This window comes from Oncorhynchus tshawytscha, linkage group LG28 (assembly GCF_018296145.1).
Source record: "Oncorhynchus tshawytscha isolate Ot180627B linkage group LG28, Otsh_v2.0, whole genome shotgun sequence".
Lineage (NCBI taxonomy): Eukaryota > Metazoa > Chordata > Actinopteri > Salmoniformes > Salmonidae > Oncorhynchus > Oncorhynchus tshawytscha.
In genome coordinates, this window is record NC_056456.1 from 26,435,392 (window position 1) to 26,452,815 (window position 17,424).

General features: G+C 42.5%; 1 protein-coding gene across 10 annotated transcripts in view; it reads left to right on the plus strand.

The window, feature by feature from the left end:
- pard3ab (par-3 family cell polarity regulator alpha, b) overlaps positions 1-17,424 on the plus strand; it is a 239,351-nt gene that overhangs the window by 140,641 nt on the left and 81,286 nt on the right. For 9 of the 10 annotated variants that reach the window (XR_006080216.1, XR_006080217.1, XM_042308154.1 and 6 more), the window contains 3 exons: positions 883-918; positions 12,961-13,149; positions 15,038-15,208. Coding sequence is in view for 8 of the 10 variants with exons in the window: in XM_042308154.1 (XP_042164088.1) it covers positions 883-918; positions 12,961-13,149; positions 15,038-15,208 (396 nt within the window). In the remaining 2 variants the exon portion in view is untranslated. The remainder of the gene's footprint in view (positions 1-882; positions 919-12,960; positions 13,150-15,037; positions 15,209-17,424) is intronic. The other variant, XM_042308156.1, reaches the window with a different exon arrangement.

Consider the following 17,424-nt stretch of genomic DNA (forward strand, 5'->3'; position numbering starts at 1 on the left):
TCTACCCCCAGGGTTAGGGTTAGTTAAATTACACATGAAAGGAGAGAACCTCTTCTACCCCCAGGGTTAGGGTTAGTTAAATTACACATGAAAGGAGAGAACCTCTTCTACCCCCAGGGTTAGGGTTAGTTAAATTACACATGAAAGGAGAGAACCTCTTCTACCCCCAGGGTTAGGGTTAGTTAAATTACACATGAAAGGAGAGAACCTCTTCTACCCCCAGGGTTAGGGTTAGTTAAATTACACATGAAAGGAGAGAACCTCTTCTACCCCCAGGGTTAGGGTTAGTTAAATTACACATGGGAGAGAGAACCTCTTCTACCCCCAGGGTGAACATAGGCCTGGTTCTTCTTACTCTGTAGTTGTGGGATAGAGCACTGGAGCAGGACATTCCTCGCCCTAGGCAATGATTACTGATATAATGATATCTATAGAGGGCCTGTAGTGGTGCGTGTAGATGTGCAGTTTGGTAAAGAAATGCTTTCTCTATTGGTATGTGAAACACTTGTTACTGGTACCACTGTACAGTGTACAGTCCAGATAAATGCATGTTACTGTAGATACATGGATCATTATTAGACATTTTAGTTTTCATTGCTGTTCATTTTCTCCAGTGGTATTCATATGAGCCTGGAGGTCCAGAACACTGCTGGTTTTCTCTTCTACCTGATGTTTAATTGCACCCACCTGGTGTCCCAGGTCTAAACCAGTCGTTGATTAGAGGGGAAGAATGAAACTCAGCAGTGGAACTGGCTTCGAGGTCCAGATAGGAGTTTGCCTGATGTACACTGTAGATGCTCCTCCCTCAGTTAGATTTGATGTACAGTGTTGCTGCAAACATCTGTCATTGACTACAGTTCTTCTATCCCCTGTGTCCCCTAGAATGCAGAACCCCAGATGCAAAGCCCCAGAGATTTGGTAAGTCGCCTAAACCTGTCGCCTACACTACACAGTGGAGGCTGGTGAGGGAAGGACGGCTCATAATAATGGCTGGAATGGCATCAAACATTTGATTCTGTTCCAGTCATTACAATGAACCAGTCCTCTGATTTAAAGTGTTACCACTGTCCCAGGCCCACCCACCCCTGGCTGCTGCTGCTCAGCACCTTGCCTGGGTCCTGCAGCATGTTAGGAGCTAGCCTGCAACACTGCCAATTAGGGCTGCACGATTATCCACATTTTTATTGAAATTGGGATGCACAATGTCCATATCGGAAGAGGCTGTGATATTTTGAACCGCCATTGTAATGCACTTTCCATTTTTTTCTTTTTCAGTTTTGATTTATTACTCAAGTTGACAGTGTTCTCTACTCAGTCTTTCCTCTTTAGGCAGCTTCACAATCCCCCCTGCCCCCTGTCACTCAAGCAGGCAGTACCTCATGCTCCAGATTCACTCAGCATGCATTGACCAAAAAGCAGCATGCAGTCAATAGATTCCTAACTTGAACTTTGCAGCTTTCCACTTTGCTTCTTAATATAAATCCACATTTTCTACATGATACAATTTGTTTGTGTATCTTGCTCTCTGCCAAACTCTAGATCATTCTATTTCTATGATTCCAACAGTTTACCCAGGTGTTTTGATCTATAATCACAAATAAAATCGCAATATTTGGTACAAAAATTGTAATAATATTTTTTGCCGATATCACGCAGCCCTACTACCAATGTTTGAGTAAAGGGGCACCCAGTACATCACTGGGGCTGAGCTGCATGCCATCCAGGACCGCTATACCAAGCTGTGTCTGAGGAAGGCCCTAAAAATTGTTCTCTTGGCTACCATACGGGAAGTGGTACCGATGCGCTAAGTCTAGAACCTTCTACCCCCCCAAGCCATAATCCCGCCAAATGGTTCATCCGGGTAGCTATTGGTTAACTAATTAACTATCTGCATTGACCCTTTTTGCACTAACTCTTTTGACTCATCACACGCTGCTGCTACTGTTTATTATCTATCCTGTTGCCTATTCACTTTATCCCTACCTATATGTACATATCTACCTTAATTACCTCGTACCCCTGCACATCGACTCGAACTGTTACCCTGTGTATATAGCCAAGTTATCGTTGCTCATTAGCTGTGTTTGAATACCCATACTAACATACTGCGCTCTGGATAACATACAGTATATTCTCCATTTCTGTCACAAATAGAACGGTTAGTATGAGTATATCTGAACACAGCTATTGTGTATTTATTCCTTATTATTTCTCTATTTTTCTCTTTGCATCGTTGAGAAGAACTCATAAGTTGTTGTTTACGAAGCATGTGGCAAATACTGATTTATTGGTTTCGAACCCATTCAATGTTACTAGGGTAACACCTACCTATCCCATGTCAAATAAAGGCTTAACATGCTGCTGATGCTCATCTGAATTAGAGGGGTAGCCCTACAATAGAGGGATACTATGGTATTTTGGCTATTCCTTTATCTACTTCCCCAGAGTCAGAAGAACTCATGGATACCATTTTTGTGTCTCTGCGTTCAGTTTGAGGGAAGTTAGAGGTAGTTTGAGCCAATGCTAACTAGCATTAGGCTTCCAGTCATTGCGCTATGTTGCACTAAAAGTTTGGACACCTCATTCCAAAATCATGGGCATTAATATGAAGTTGGTCCTCCCTTTGCTGCTATAACAGCCTCCACTCTTCTGTGAAGGCTTTCCAATAGATGTTGGAACATTGCTGCGGTGACTTGCTTCCGTTCAGCCATGAAAATTAGTGAGGTCAGGCACTGATGTTGGGCAATTAGGCCTGGCTCGCAGTCAGCGTTCCATTTCATCAGAAAGGTGTTTGTTGGGGTTGAGGTCAGGGCTCTGTGCAGGCCAGCCAAGTTCTTCCACGCTGATCTCGACAAACTACTTCTGTATGAACCCCGTTTTGTGCACAGGGGCATTGTCATGCTGAAACCGGAAAGAGCCTTCCCCAAACTGTTGCCACAAAGTTGGAAGCACAGAATTGTCTAAATTCTAGAATGTCATTGTATGCTGTAGCATTCAGATTTCCCTTCACTGGAACTAAGGGGCCTAGCCTGAACTATGAAAAACAGCCCCAGACCATTATTCCTCCTCCACCAAACGTTACAGTTGGCACTATGCCTTAGGGCAGGTAGCGTTTTCATGGCATCCGCCAAACCCAGATTCGTCTGTCAGACTGCCAGGTGGTGAAGTGTGATTCATCACTCCAGAGAATGCGTTTCCACTGCTCCAGAGTCCAATGGCGGCGAGCTTTACACCACTCCAACCGACGCATGGTTATCTAAGGCTTGTGTGCGGCTGCTCGGCCATGGAAACCCATTTCATGAAGCTCACAGCGAACTTTTCTTGTGCTGACGTTGCTTCCAGAGGTGGTTTGGGTGTTGCAACCGAGGACGGACGATTTTTACGTGCTTCAGCGGTCTCGTTCTGTGTGCTTGTGTGGCCTACCACTTTTTGACTGAGCCATTGTTTCTCCTAGACGTTTCCACTTCACAATAACAGCACTTACAGTTGACCGGGACAGCTCTAGCAGGGTAAAAATTTGCCGAAGTTACTTGTTGGAAAGGTGGCATCCTATGACGCTGGTGCCACATTGAAAGTCACTGAGCTCTTCAGTAAGGCCATTGTACAGTCAATATTTGTTTATGGCGATTGCATGCGTGTGTGCTCTATTTGATACACCTGTCAGCAACGGTGTGGCTGAAGTAGCTGAATCCGTTTGTGTACACACACACACACACACACACACACACACACACACACACACACACACACACACACACACACACACACACACACACACACACACACCTACTAGCGTACCATAGAGTCTAGTCATTGCGCTAATACTAGTTAGCATCTTCCTCCATTTTTTCTCCCAAGACTATACACGTCACTTCTTGTCCAGTTCAGATTGTCCTCTGCTTTGCTGTTAGTGACGTGGTAGGTAGTTTCAGGTTTGTAAATATTGAGTCAACCATCGTCAACATTTTATTATTGATGATGGTATGCAATGCAGCCCACAGACAAATGCAATTAACTTTATTGCACGATGTCCATAAATTCTCCATGTCCTCCAATTGTGCAGTGATTGGAAAAAAATGTAATTCATTCAAGAGTTCAGTAGGGTTCTATAGAGGGGGATGTATTTTCACTATTTAAATAATTGGCTCAGTGAATGAAATGATTCAGTGGCATTAACAACCTGGCCAACTCGTCATTTTACCAATCTGGGAGGCAAAGTCATTAAAGAGTTCAATAATTCAGCAGTGTATTTCAGATGGAATCAATGCATTAGAATATACTTTGTTTTGAAATAGATCCATGATTAACTATACTGTATCAGTCAGCCATTCAGTAGCGTTATTTATACATTTGGTGCTTCTGTGACCATTTCAGTTCATTCCTCAATCCATACGCCTTGGTTGGAGAGCGAGGTAGCAGTCTAGAGTGGTAGTTCCATGTTCTCTGTGCTCCTGTGATACCTGACCACTGCCTGCATTCATGGTTCTTATCGCAAGCGTGGTTTGTAGCCAAATGGAGAACAGTCTTGGTTATGATCCCCGCTGGCATATCGAACCAATCTTGCCTTCATCTGACTGATAATCTAAGTATAGGTTTAGTTCAGGGGGGTCCTTCTCCAGTAAATCTGTCATACCAGGACCAGGAGATGTGTAACCAGGAGATGTAGAATTTTCATATGTGGAAACGGCCCAGTTGTGTGATTTTCCTCAGTAACATTTTACTTGAAGTTATCGTGGTGCCTAGATGAGACCCAATCCAGAGTGGGAGGCACCTTGGATCTCAAAGCAATCTCTTTCCTGTGGGATTTTACAAGCCCTCGTCAATGAATCCCCTTCTCTCCTTCCTGGCATGTTCCTACCGCAATGTGAACCTACGCGTTATACACCTTGGACTCATAGCAAGCTCTCTTTTGCTCTCTTTCTCGCTCGTTCTCTCTTCTCTTTCTCTCTACTTCCCGAAATATAACCTCCATCTATTTCTCTCTCTCCCCTTCCCGACATATTGCATTACCATTTCATTCTCTTTTTCTCTTTATCTACTTCTTTTTCCTGCTCTTTCTCCTTCTGACATACTGTATGACCTTCATCTCATTTTCTCTCTCGCTTTTTCTCCTTTCTTCCTTTCTCTTTCCTTCCCAACATTCTCTCCATCACTATTTCTCTTTCTTTTGATCTCGCGCTCTCTCCTTTCCAACATTCTCTCCATCTTTCTTTCTCTATATTGTTCTTTCTATCTCTCCTTCCCAACATGTTCTCTCCATCTTTCCTTCTATATATTTTTATTTCTATCTCTCCTTCCCAACATATTCTCTCCATCTTTCCTTCTATATATTTTTATTTCTATCTCTCCTTCCCAACATGTTCTCTCCATCTTTCCTTCTATATATTTTTATTTCTATCTCTCCTTCCCAACATGTTCTCTCCATCTTTCCTTCTATATATTTTTATTTCTATCTCTCCTTCCCAACATATTCTCTCCATCTTTCCTTCTATATATTTTTATTTCTATCTCTCCTTCCCAACATATTCTCTCCATCTTTCCTTCTATATATTTTTATTTCTATCTCTCCTTCCCAACATATTCTCTCCATCTTTCCTTCTATATATTTTTATTTCTATCTCTCCTTCCCAACATATTCTCTCCATCTTTCCTTCTATATATTTTTATTTCTATCTCTCCTTCCCAACATATTCTCTCCATCTTTCTTTCTGTTATTTTTCTGTAACATATTCTCTCCATCTTTCTTTCTGTATATTTTTCTATCTCTCCTTCCCAACATATTCTCTCCATCTTTCCTTCTATATATTTTTATTTCTATCTCTCCTTCCCAACATATTCTCTCATCTTTCTTTCTGTATATTTTTCTATCTCTCCTTCCCAACATATTCTCTCCATCTTTCCTTCTATATATTTTTATTTCTATCTCTCCTTCCCAACATATTCTCTCCATCTTTCCTTCTATATATTTTTATTTCTATCTCTCCTTCCCAACATATTCTCTCCATCTTTCCTTCTATATATTTTTATTTCTATCTCTCCTTCCCAACATATTCTCTCCATCTTTCCTTCTATATATTTTTATTTCTATCTCTCCTTCCCAACATGTTCTCTCCATCTTTCCTTCTATATATTTTTATTTCTATCTCTCCTTCCCAACATATTCTCTCCATCTTTCTTTCTGTATATTTTTCTATCTCTCCTTCCCAACATATTCTCTCATCTTTCTATATATGTTTCGCTCTCCTTCCCAACATATTCTCTCCATCTTTCTTTCATTCTATATATTTTTCTTTATCTCTCCTTCCTGACATATGTATTATCTCCATTTCATTCTTTCTCTCAATCTCTCCTTTTTCTATTTTTTCACTCTTTCTTTCCTTCCCAACATTCCCTCCATCTCTCTTTCTTGACTCTTTCTCTTTTCTCACTCTCTTTCGCTCTCCTTCCCGAAGTTCTCTTTCTAAATTTCTCTCTCTCCTTCCCGACAGAGTTAACTCATTCTGTCTCCATTTCTATTTTTCTCTCTCTCCTTCCTGACATATTACCTCCATCTCATCCTCTTTTTCTTTCTTTCTCTCTCTCCTTCCTGACATTCCCTTCATCTTTTTCTTTCTCTCTCCTTCCCAACACGTTCCCTTCATCTCTCTCGTGTAGGAATTTACAAGCCTTGCCAATGAATCCTTTTCTTCTCCCCAGCATATTCCCTCCATAATGGGCTCAATTATAAACAGCAGATGTTATCTATTGTTTGAGGCTTTGTTCCACATGACTCTCAACAACACATGAACTTGACTGTTCTGTTGTGGTGCCAGGGAAGACCGCAAGCAGCACTAAGGCTCTTATACCAGTACAGCCAGAATATCTTTGTGAGTCTCAAATGGCACCATGGTCTCTATATAAAGCACTATTTATGGTCAGAAGCAGTGCACTCAGTGCTCTGAATTAGAACATTTCATTGGTAGCACTGGTGCATTACATAGGGAACAGGTCAAACACAACAGGAAACATCACATAGACCCTCCACAACAAGTGAATCAGAACTTTGCCAACGTTAATCATTAATCATTGTGTAATTGTTGGTAGTAATAGGCTATTTATCTTTGAGGCAGGAAGGGTGTTAGCCTGAGGACACAATGGGGACAGTTGTCACACATGGAATGTGTTGCAAATGGCACCCTATTTCCTTGAGAATATGCTGGCATTTGGTACTGGGCCTTGGTTTACAGTTGACTTGATGCTGCTGCACTTCTAACATGTTTGGCGCTGTTGCTTGAGGGGCGTTGGCAGTACCATGGCATATTGGGCCTGTGGTGATCTCTGGGAGGTGTATGGGATGGAACCGTGGGTCTTACTGTTCCCTTCCTCCAGCGTCACTCGGTGAGGGAGGCCATGGTGGCCGACTGAGGTAACCGCCCCCAACAGTGTCTGTGTCCTAAATGGAACCCTATTCCCTTTAAAGTCCATTACTTTTGACCAGGGCATAGGGCTCTGGTCTAAAATATTGCACTATAAAGGGAATAGTGTGCCATATGGGGGACAGTCTGGATCAATCTGGTACCATGAAGCAATCAAGTAGCACTGTTTGGCCTGTTGTGCAGACTGAGTGAAGGTCGATTGAGCAGTTCATTGGGAATGCCTAAGTAACAGTAAAGTGAGTAGCTATGTGACCCTGAGTACAGATTACAGGTCACATTACCGTCTGTCACTCTGTACTGATGATTGATGAAGTTACTGCCTTTCACCTACCATCGCAGAGCAACACAACGTAAGTATTTAATATACATAAACTCAACAAAAAAATAAACGTCCCTTTTTCAGGACCCTGTCTTTCAAAGATCATTTGTAAAAATCCAAATAACTTCACAGATCTTCATTGTAAAGGGTTTAAACACTCTTTCCCATGCTTGTTCAATGAACCATAAACAATGAATGAACATGCACCTGTTCAACGGTCATTAAGACACTAACAGTTTACAGATTAAATTAAGGTCAATTAAGGTCACAGTTGTGAAAATTTAGGACACTAAGAGGCCTTTCTACTGACTCTGAAAACACCAAAAGAAAGATGCCCAGGGTCCCTGCTCATCGGTGCAGGTGCCTTGGTGGAAGAGTGGGGCAACATCTCGCAGCAAGAACTGACAAATCTGGTGCAGGCCAAGAGGAGGAGATGCACTGCAGTACTTAATGCAGCTGGTGGCCACACCAGATACTGTTACTTTTGATTTTGCCCCCCCCCCTTTTGTTCAGGGATACATTATTCCATTTCTGTTAGTCACATGTCTGTGGGACTTGTTCAGTATTCTCAGTTGTTGAAGCTTATGTTCCTACAAATTTTTACACGTTAAGTTTGCTGAAAATAAACGCAGTTGACAGCTTTCTTTTTTTGCTGAGTTTATATACTGTATATGCCATTAAGCAAATGCTTTTATCCAAAGTGACTTAGTCATGCATGCATACATTTTTGCGTTGGGTGGCCCCAGCAGGAATCAAACCCACCACCCTTGGCGTTCCAAGTGCCATGCTCTACCAACTGAGCCACACAGGACCACTGATCTCATACAGTACAGTAGTACCAATCCATCGCTTATTATATCCATAGTGGTTTATATTGTCGCAAACTTCATTACAGAAAATTACAACAAGTTGAAATTGAAAAACCATCAGTGGCAGTTACCATGTAATGTCTTGGCAAGCCACATTGATCTATGATCACACACACATTCCCTCTCCCTCGACTCAGTAAGTCATCTCTGATAAAGCATTAACAATAGAATGCAGTTCAGTGCAATTAATTACTGTTGTGGCTCTTTCCGTCTTTCCCTCTCTCACTCACACACAGTGCTATTTGTTCCGCGGTGCAGATGCGGCTGCATTCATGTCTCTCGTGTGTGAATGTATGTGTTTCAGAGGGCCCAGTGAATGTAGAACATAACAAGCCCTTGCCTTAAAGTGATGTTTCAAGATGACACCTGTTCCTACACAAAGCACACCGTGACTGCATCAGCTGCTAGTACAGGGAGGAATGGCAGTACGGGGGGGTATGGGGGGTATGGATTAGGAGGTTGACCGATTAATTAGGGCTGATTTCAAGTTCGGAAGTCCGTTTTTTAAAAATCCTTATTTAACTAGGCAAGTCAGTTAAGAACACTTTCTTATTTTCAATGACGTCCTTGTCATTTACAAAATAGCCTCCAGTACCCTACTCAACAAATTGGATGCAGTCTATCACAGTGCAATCTGTTTTGTCACCAAAGCCCCATATACTACCCACCATTGTGACCTGTACGCTCTCGTTGGCTGGCCCTCGCTTCATACTCGTCGCCAAACCCACTGGCTCCATGTCATCTACAAGACCCTGCTAGATAAAGTCCCCCCTTATCTCAGCTCGCTGGTCACCATAGCATCACCCACCTGTAGCACGCACTCCAGCAGGTATATCTCTCTGGTCACCCCCAAAACCAATTATTTCTTTGGCCGCCTCTCCTTCCAGTTCTCTGCTGCCAATGACTGGAACGAACTACAAAAATCTCTGAAACTGGAAACACTTATCTCCCTCACTAGCTTTAAGCACCAACTGTCAGAGCAGCTCACAGATTACTGCACCTGTACATAGCCCACCTATAATTTAGCCCAAACAACTACCTCTTTCCCTACTGTATTTATTTTATTTATTTATTTATTCTGCTCCTTTGCACCCCATTATTTTTATTTCTACTTTGCACATTCTTCCACTGCAAATCTACCATTCCAGTGTTTTACTTGCTATATTGTATTTACTTTGCCACCATGGCCTTTTTTTTGCCTTTACCTCCCTTATCTCACCTCATTTGCTCACATCGTATATAGACTTGTTTATACTGTATTATTGACTGTATGTTTGTTTTACTCCATGTGTAACTCTTTGTCATTGTATGTGTCGAACTGCTTTGCTTTATCTTGGCCAGGTCGCAATTGTAAATGAGAACTTGTTCTCAACTTGCCTACCTGGTTAAACAAAGGTGAAATAAAATCAAAATAAATAAAAAGGAACAGTGGGTTAACTGCCTTGTTCAAGGGCAGAATGACAGATGTTTACCTTGTCAGCTCAGGGATTCAATCTTGCAACCTTACGGTTAACTAGTCCAAGTCTCTTAACCACCTGCCTCACGAGGAGCCCGTCTGTTACGCGAATGCAGTAAGAAGCCAAGGTAAGTTGCTAGCTAGCGTTAAACTTAATCAATCATAATCACTAGTTATAACTACACATGGTTGATGATATTACTAGTTTATCTAGCATGTCCTGCGTTGCATATAATCGGTGCAGTGCACATTCGCGAAAAAGGACTGTCGTTGCTCCGTGTACCTAACCATAAACATCAATGCCTTTCTTAAAATCAATACACAGAAGTATATATTTTTAAACCTGCATATTTAGCTATAAGAAATCCAGGTTAGCAGGCAATATTAACCAGGTGAAATTGTGTCACTTCTCTTGCGTTCATTGCACGCAGAGTCAGGGTATATGCAACAGTTTGGGCCGCATGGCTCATTGCGAACTAATTTGCCAGAATTTGAAGGAATTATGACATAACATTGAAGGTTGTGTAATGTAACAGGAATCTTTAGACTGATGGATGCCACCCGTTAGATAAAATACGGAACGGTTCCGTATTTCACTGAAAGAATAAATGTTTTGTTTTCGAGAGTTTCCGGATTCGACCATATTAATGAATAATATGAAGGCTCGTATTTCTGTGTGTTATTATGTTATAATTAAGTCTATGATTTGATAGAGCAGTCTGACTGAGCGATGGTGGACACCAGCAGGCTCATAAGCATTCATTCAAACAGCACTTTTGTGCTTTTTGCCAACAGCTCTGCTGTTTATGAATTCAAGCCTTTCAACCCCCAAGATTAGGCTGGTGTAACGGTGATGTGAAATGGCAAGCTAGTTAGCGGGGTGCGCGCTAATAGCGTTTCAAACGTCACTCGCTCTGAGACATGGAGTAGTTGTTCTCCTTGCTCTGAATGGATAACGCTGCTTCGAGGGGTGGCTGTTTTCATTTCGAGCCCAGGTAGGAGCGAGGAGAGGGACGAAAGCTATACTGTTACACTGGCAATACTAAAGTGCCTATAAGAACATCCAATAGTCAAAGGTTAATGAAATACAAATGGTATAGAGAGAAATAGTCCTATAATTCCTATAATAACTAACCTAAAACTTCTTACCTGGGAATATTGAAGACTCATGTTAAAAGGAACCACCAGCTTTCATATGTTCTCATGTTCTGAGCAAGGAACTGAAACTTTAGCTTTCTTACATGGCACATATTACACTTTTACTTTCTTCTCCAACACTTTGTTTTTGCATTATTTAAACCAAATTGAACATGTTTCATTATTTATTTGAGGCTAAATTGATTTTATTGATGTATTATTATTACGTTAAAATAAGTGTTCATTCAGTATTGTTGTAATTGTCATTATTACAAATGCATTTTAAAAATCGGCAGATTAATCGGTATCGCCTTTTTTTGTTATCCAATAATTGGTATCGGCCTTGAAAAATCATAATCGGTCGACCTCTAGTATGGATGGCTGTGGAGGTTCTTTCTAATCTCAAATAATTCTAATCTTGTGGACCAACTTTTTAGGCCAACTGGTGTGTGTAATGCACCATCTGAGAGGTGGTGTGTGTGTTTAGGAGGATAGGGACAGTTGCTATTTGTGAATATGCCTTAAAGAAGGAGATATTAAAAGACACATTACCTGCATGTTAGCATCACATAATTCATTGAGAGGTGCTCCTTGTCTTTGCTCACAGTTCCACTGTGTTTAATCACTCACTGGCCCGCTCCATGTGGAGTCTGACTATGACTCCACTCCTGTGTAAGTGAGTGTGTGCAGTTTGTACTCCATGCTGTGAGTTTCTCTTAGTGCGCACGCATGCAGGCACACGCCTCCATGTCAGTCTGCCTGGACTCCTGTCTGTCTATTATCCCAGGTGTTTGATATTCATGCTCTATCAGCGTCCAGTCTCAGGCAGAGAAAGAGAGAGCTGCTTTAAAAAGGGCAGCCAACAGTGCTCTCCACGCATGGGTTCGCTCCAGCAATTACATCCTCCAGCGCCTTCTCTCCTCGCTGCGCTTTTAATTTGTTTCAAGTGACTTTACAATGTCATCAAATAGACAGGTTTGTGGGAAAGTTGAGAGCACCTCTCTAATAGCTTCAGGTGATGCTGTTCAGAGCGACCAGGGGTGAGGCCATGGGTGTAGCGGGGGGTGTATTCTCCCCCTGCTTAAGCTTAACCCTGTGGAATACAAAGCAGCATGCAGTCTTGGAGAGGGGGGAAGAAGAGGGGAGGAGAGGCAATTCTGCTGTTCCACCTGAATTCATTCTCCTCTTTCTCTTCTCTTGCGCTCTTCCCTCGCCCGCTCTCTCCCTCTCTCCACAAAGTAATCCGATCTCTCTCTGCAAACAATGGAAGCTAATGAATGTCTGACACTGAGCTTGATTATGACTGCATTCATTACACATGCACATAATTTCCAGTAGTTAAGTGTGCAGATTTATTCAAAGGACAGCTGTCAATTGACAAGGCAGAGAGAATAGCTTTTTTGTTCAATGAGGTTCAAGCACCTGTTGCATTTTGTGATATAGTGTCTGTTTCTGTGTAGGAAATGCACTGTACATTATTTAGTGCTGTGTTGGGGCCTGAAAGGTGGTCACAGAATTGATCCAATGGACACTCCTTACCTATATTCTCCTGTCAATTGTGTTTCATTATGAAAGCCAATGAGGCCACTGTGCTGCCCAAAGAACTCTCACGGTCACATCTGTATTGTAAAATTTGTATCCTCTCTTCTGAAACCGACTTCAAAGATGTAAGCAGGGCTTTCCACTGCTTCTGTGTTTCCAATTAGTAGATTGCACTGTCGCAACAATGACCAGTAACACAGTCCTCCCTCCTCTCTGTTCTAGAAGATTGAGGAGGATGACCTGGTGTTGACCCCGGATGGTACCAGGGAGTTCCTGACCTTTGAGATCCCTCTGAGTGACTCCGGGTCGGCGGGGTTAGGGGTCAGCGTCAAGGGCAACCGCTCCAAGGAGAACCACTCTGACCTGGGCATCTTCGTCAAGTCCATCATCAACGGGGGAGCTGCCTGCAAGGTGAGTCTCATCTCTCACCTTTCATTTGCACTAAGGTGCAAGTTTTCACGCTCTTACAAGTAATCAATAATATGGTATTTTTGGGATAATAGTGGCCGATATTGCCACTCCTATTTGCCATATCGTTAATCTAAGTTGACTAGAAAGTATGTGTCTGCAGGGAAGCTAAAGTAATTCCCCTACCCAAGAATAGTGAAGCATCCCTTTACTGGCTCAAATAGCCAACCAATCAGCCTGTTACCAACCCTTAGTAAACTTTTGGAAAATATTATGTTTGACCAGATACAGTGCTATTTTACTGTAAACATATTGCCAAGATACTTTCAGCACACATATAGGGAAGAATGTTCAACAAGCATGCACTTACTCAAATGACTGATTGGCTGAGAGAAATTGATGATAAAAAGATTGGGGGAGCTGTTTTGTTAGACTTCAGTGCAGCTTTTGACATTATCGGTCATAGTCTGCTGATGGAAAAACTTGTTATGGCTTTACACCCCCTGCTATATTGTGGATAATGAGTTACCTCTCTAACAGAACACAGAAGGTGTTCTTTAATGGAAACCTCTCCAACATAATCCAGGTAGAATCACTAATTCCCCAGGGCCGCTGCCTAGGCCCATTGAAAAAAGTAATCTTTACTAATAACATGTCACTGGCTTTGTGTAAAGACAGTGTGTCTATGTATGCGGATGACTCAACACTGTACACGTCAGCAACACTTAGTTGCAGTTTTTTTATTTTTAAGAGTTGTAGTTAGTTTTTGAATGGGAGGCAAGGAATAAGTTAGTCCTAAATATTTCAAATGAAAAGCATTGTATTTGGGACAAATCATTCTCTAGACTTAAAAATAATAATGTGGAAATTGAGGAAGTTGAGGAGAATAAACTGCTTGGAGTAACCCTGGATTGTGAACTGTCATGTTCAAAATATGTTAATACAACAGTAGCTAAGATGGGGAGAAGTCCGTTCATATTGAAGCGCTGCTCTGCCTCCTTAACACTATCATTAAGGCAAGTTCTACAGGCCCTAGTTTTGTCGCACCTGGATTACTGTTCAGGTGCCACAAAGAGGGACCTCGGGAAAATAAAAATTGGCTCAGAACAGGGCAGCACAGCTATCCCTTAAATGTACTCTGAGATTTAAAATGAATAATATGTATGTACATTTCTCAAGGCTCAGTGGAGGAGAGATTGACTTCATCACTTCTTGTTTTTATAAGAAGTTTAAACTACTAGCACACAGCTCAGACAGCCATGCATAATATACCCCACAAGACATGCCACCAGTGTCTTCACGATCCCCAAGTCCAGAACAGTCTATGGGAGGCACACCTTATGGAACAGTGGGTACTGTGAAGAGACACACACAGGCACATACCGATAAGACACACACTCTACACACACATACACATGTATTGTAGAGTAGTGGCCTGAGGGGACACTCTTAATGTGTTGTGAAATGTCATGTAATATTTGAAATAGTATTGAACTGCCTTAATGTTTCTGGACCCCAGGAAGAGTAGCTGCAGCCTTGGCATCAGCTAATAGGGATCCTTAATACAAATATACCAGACTAACCATCCTATTAGCATCATATGTCTAGCAGTTCTGATAGCTGTTCTGTCTAATTTGACAGAGATACAACTTCATTGCTTTTTTTGCTATTCATTATTTTACTGCCAGTACAGTTGCCTGTTTCTGAGCTCTTGCCAACTCCTTATGGAATTAAGTGACCTGGGTGTTACTTGTTGCTTGGTGTGACAAGGAGTTGGCAAGAACACAAACAGATCTGGGACCAGGCTAACATTATAGTGCTAATGCATTGAACAGCCTGATTGTGCGTGTTGACTGATTCTCATCCTACCTGTCATATCCTGCGTGAACAGGATGGAAGGCTGCGGGTCAACGACCAGCTGATAGCGGTGAACGGGGAGTCGTTGCTAGGCAAGACCAACCAGGAAGCCATGGAGACACTAAGGAAGTCCATGTCGGTAGAGGGCAACAAGCGGGGGATGATTCAGCTGATTGTGGCCAGGAGGGTCACTAAACGCAACGAGGTAGGCCTGACCATCGCTTAATTAAAGTTGTGGAGATTATACGACTAACACCAGCCGTGGGTGGGCTCATAGTAATTGCTGGAACAGAATGAATGGAAAGGTGTCAAACGCATAAGAACATTCATTCCTTTCCAACCATTACTATGAGCCGTCCTCCTCTCACCAGCCTCCACTGACTAACATGCTTGTATGCTGAAATATGTTTTCTGACCCAATAGAGTTCAGCCTAGCACCAGTTTAATTATAGGATGGACTATGCAATGAGTAGAGCAGTGATTTGTTGACAGGCACACACGTACAAACGATATGCCTTCCACTCTGCAGCCCGTTTCATTAGCCATCTAATTTAAAGTAAAGACAGGCTGACTTCCAACAGTCTGTTTGACCTCTCTAGAAATCATTTTCCAGATCTCCACCCACAGTCATTTGGTTCTACACCTGTTTTTACTCCTACTTCTACACCTGTTTTTACTCCTACTTCTACACCTGTTTTTACTCTCATTTTACTAGCTGAGGGAGCAGCCAGGTCTGCTTGGTGAATGTTGAGCAGTTTCTGCATTAAATGAACTGAACCTGCCTGTATCACACCTGTCTCTGTTATCAGCACGTTTATCAAACGTAGGAAATGAAGGCGCTATGGGTTGATTATTCACTGATGACATTTCCTCTTGTTGTGATGCACATCAGTCTTCATGCTAATAAGTAATTTTCTTCACCTTGAGCCATGAATACAGAAACCGTTGCACTTCTATGGCTGGTTTCCCAAACTCATTAAACTAGTCCTGGACTAGGAAGTTCTTTTAAATTAAGAGTCTCTCCACTGTGAATGCATTTTACACTTGGACTAGGCTTAATATGTGTCAGGATATCAGCGTGTATAGTTAGAATCTCCTCTCTCACAGATTTGAAGTGCAAACAATGAGGGCATCCTCACCATAGAGATTCTATTGATTCCATGTAATTCTATGGTCCACACACATTCACCCCCACTTCCTCCCCAGCTCCTCAGTCATGTGTGTTTAAAAGTGTCCAAAGCAGTAAATGACCTATTTGGCCAATAAACAGTGGTGTGTCAGATAGCCCCTTGAGGAAAGTGGCACCTTGCTGCTCTCCTGTGGGGGAATGTTCTCAGCAGGCATCTTAACAGCTATTGAAAATCCATAGTCATTTATCAAGCTATCCTAACCATGGTCGTGGTGGTGTTGTGGATAATATTAGCATGAACCTGCCTGCCTAACCTGCCTCTACAGGTCTGTCATTTATCTAGCTAGCCTTGCTGGGCCTATGTAGCATGAACCTAGCCTGCCTCTACAGGTCTGTCATTTATCTAGCTAGCCTAGCTGGGCCTATGTAGCATGAACCTAGCCTGCCTCTACAGGTCTGTCATTTATCTAGCTAGCCTAGCTGGGCCTATGTAGCATGAACCTAGCCTGCCTCTACAGGTCTGTCATTTATCTAGCTAGCCTAGCTGGGCCTATGTAGCATGAACCTAGCCTGCCTCTACAGGTCTGTCATTTATCTAGCTAGCCTAGCTGTGTTGGTGCTGGGCCTATGTAGCATGAACCTAGCCTGCCTCTACAGGTCTGTCATTTATCTAGCTAGCCTAGCTGTGGTGGTGCTGGGGCTATGTAGCATGAACCTAACCTGCCTCTACAGGTCTGTCATTTATCTAGCTAGCCTAGCTGTGGTGGTGCTGGGGCTATGTAGCATGAACTTGCCTAACCTGCCTCTACAGGTCTGTCATTTATCTAGCTAGCCTAGCTGTGTGTGGTGCTGGGGCTATGTAGCATGAACCTAACCTGCCTCTACAGGTCTGTCATTTATCTAATAGCCTAGCTGTGGTGGTGCTGGGGCTATGTAGCATTTCCAGAACCTAACCTGCCTTCACAGGTCTGTCATTTATCTAGCTAGCCTCTGTGGTGGTGCTGGGGCTATGTAGCATGAACCTAACCTGCCTCTACAGGTCTGTCATTTATCTAGCTAGCCTAGCTGTGGTGGTGCTGGGGCTATGTAGCATGAGACTTGCCTGTGTCTACCGGTGCAACCGGTCCCTCACAGACGGGGTGATGGATCATCTCTAGGTTTAGCTGTAATCGCTGCTGCAATCCCACAGTGAGTGAAATAGCCATAATAGGGTTGTGGCTTTGAGCTAGAATGACAAAACACGAGCTCAAATATCAAGATTTAATACAAATGTACTTAAGGGAGAATTTCTG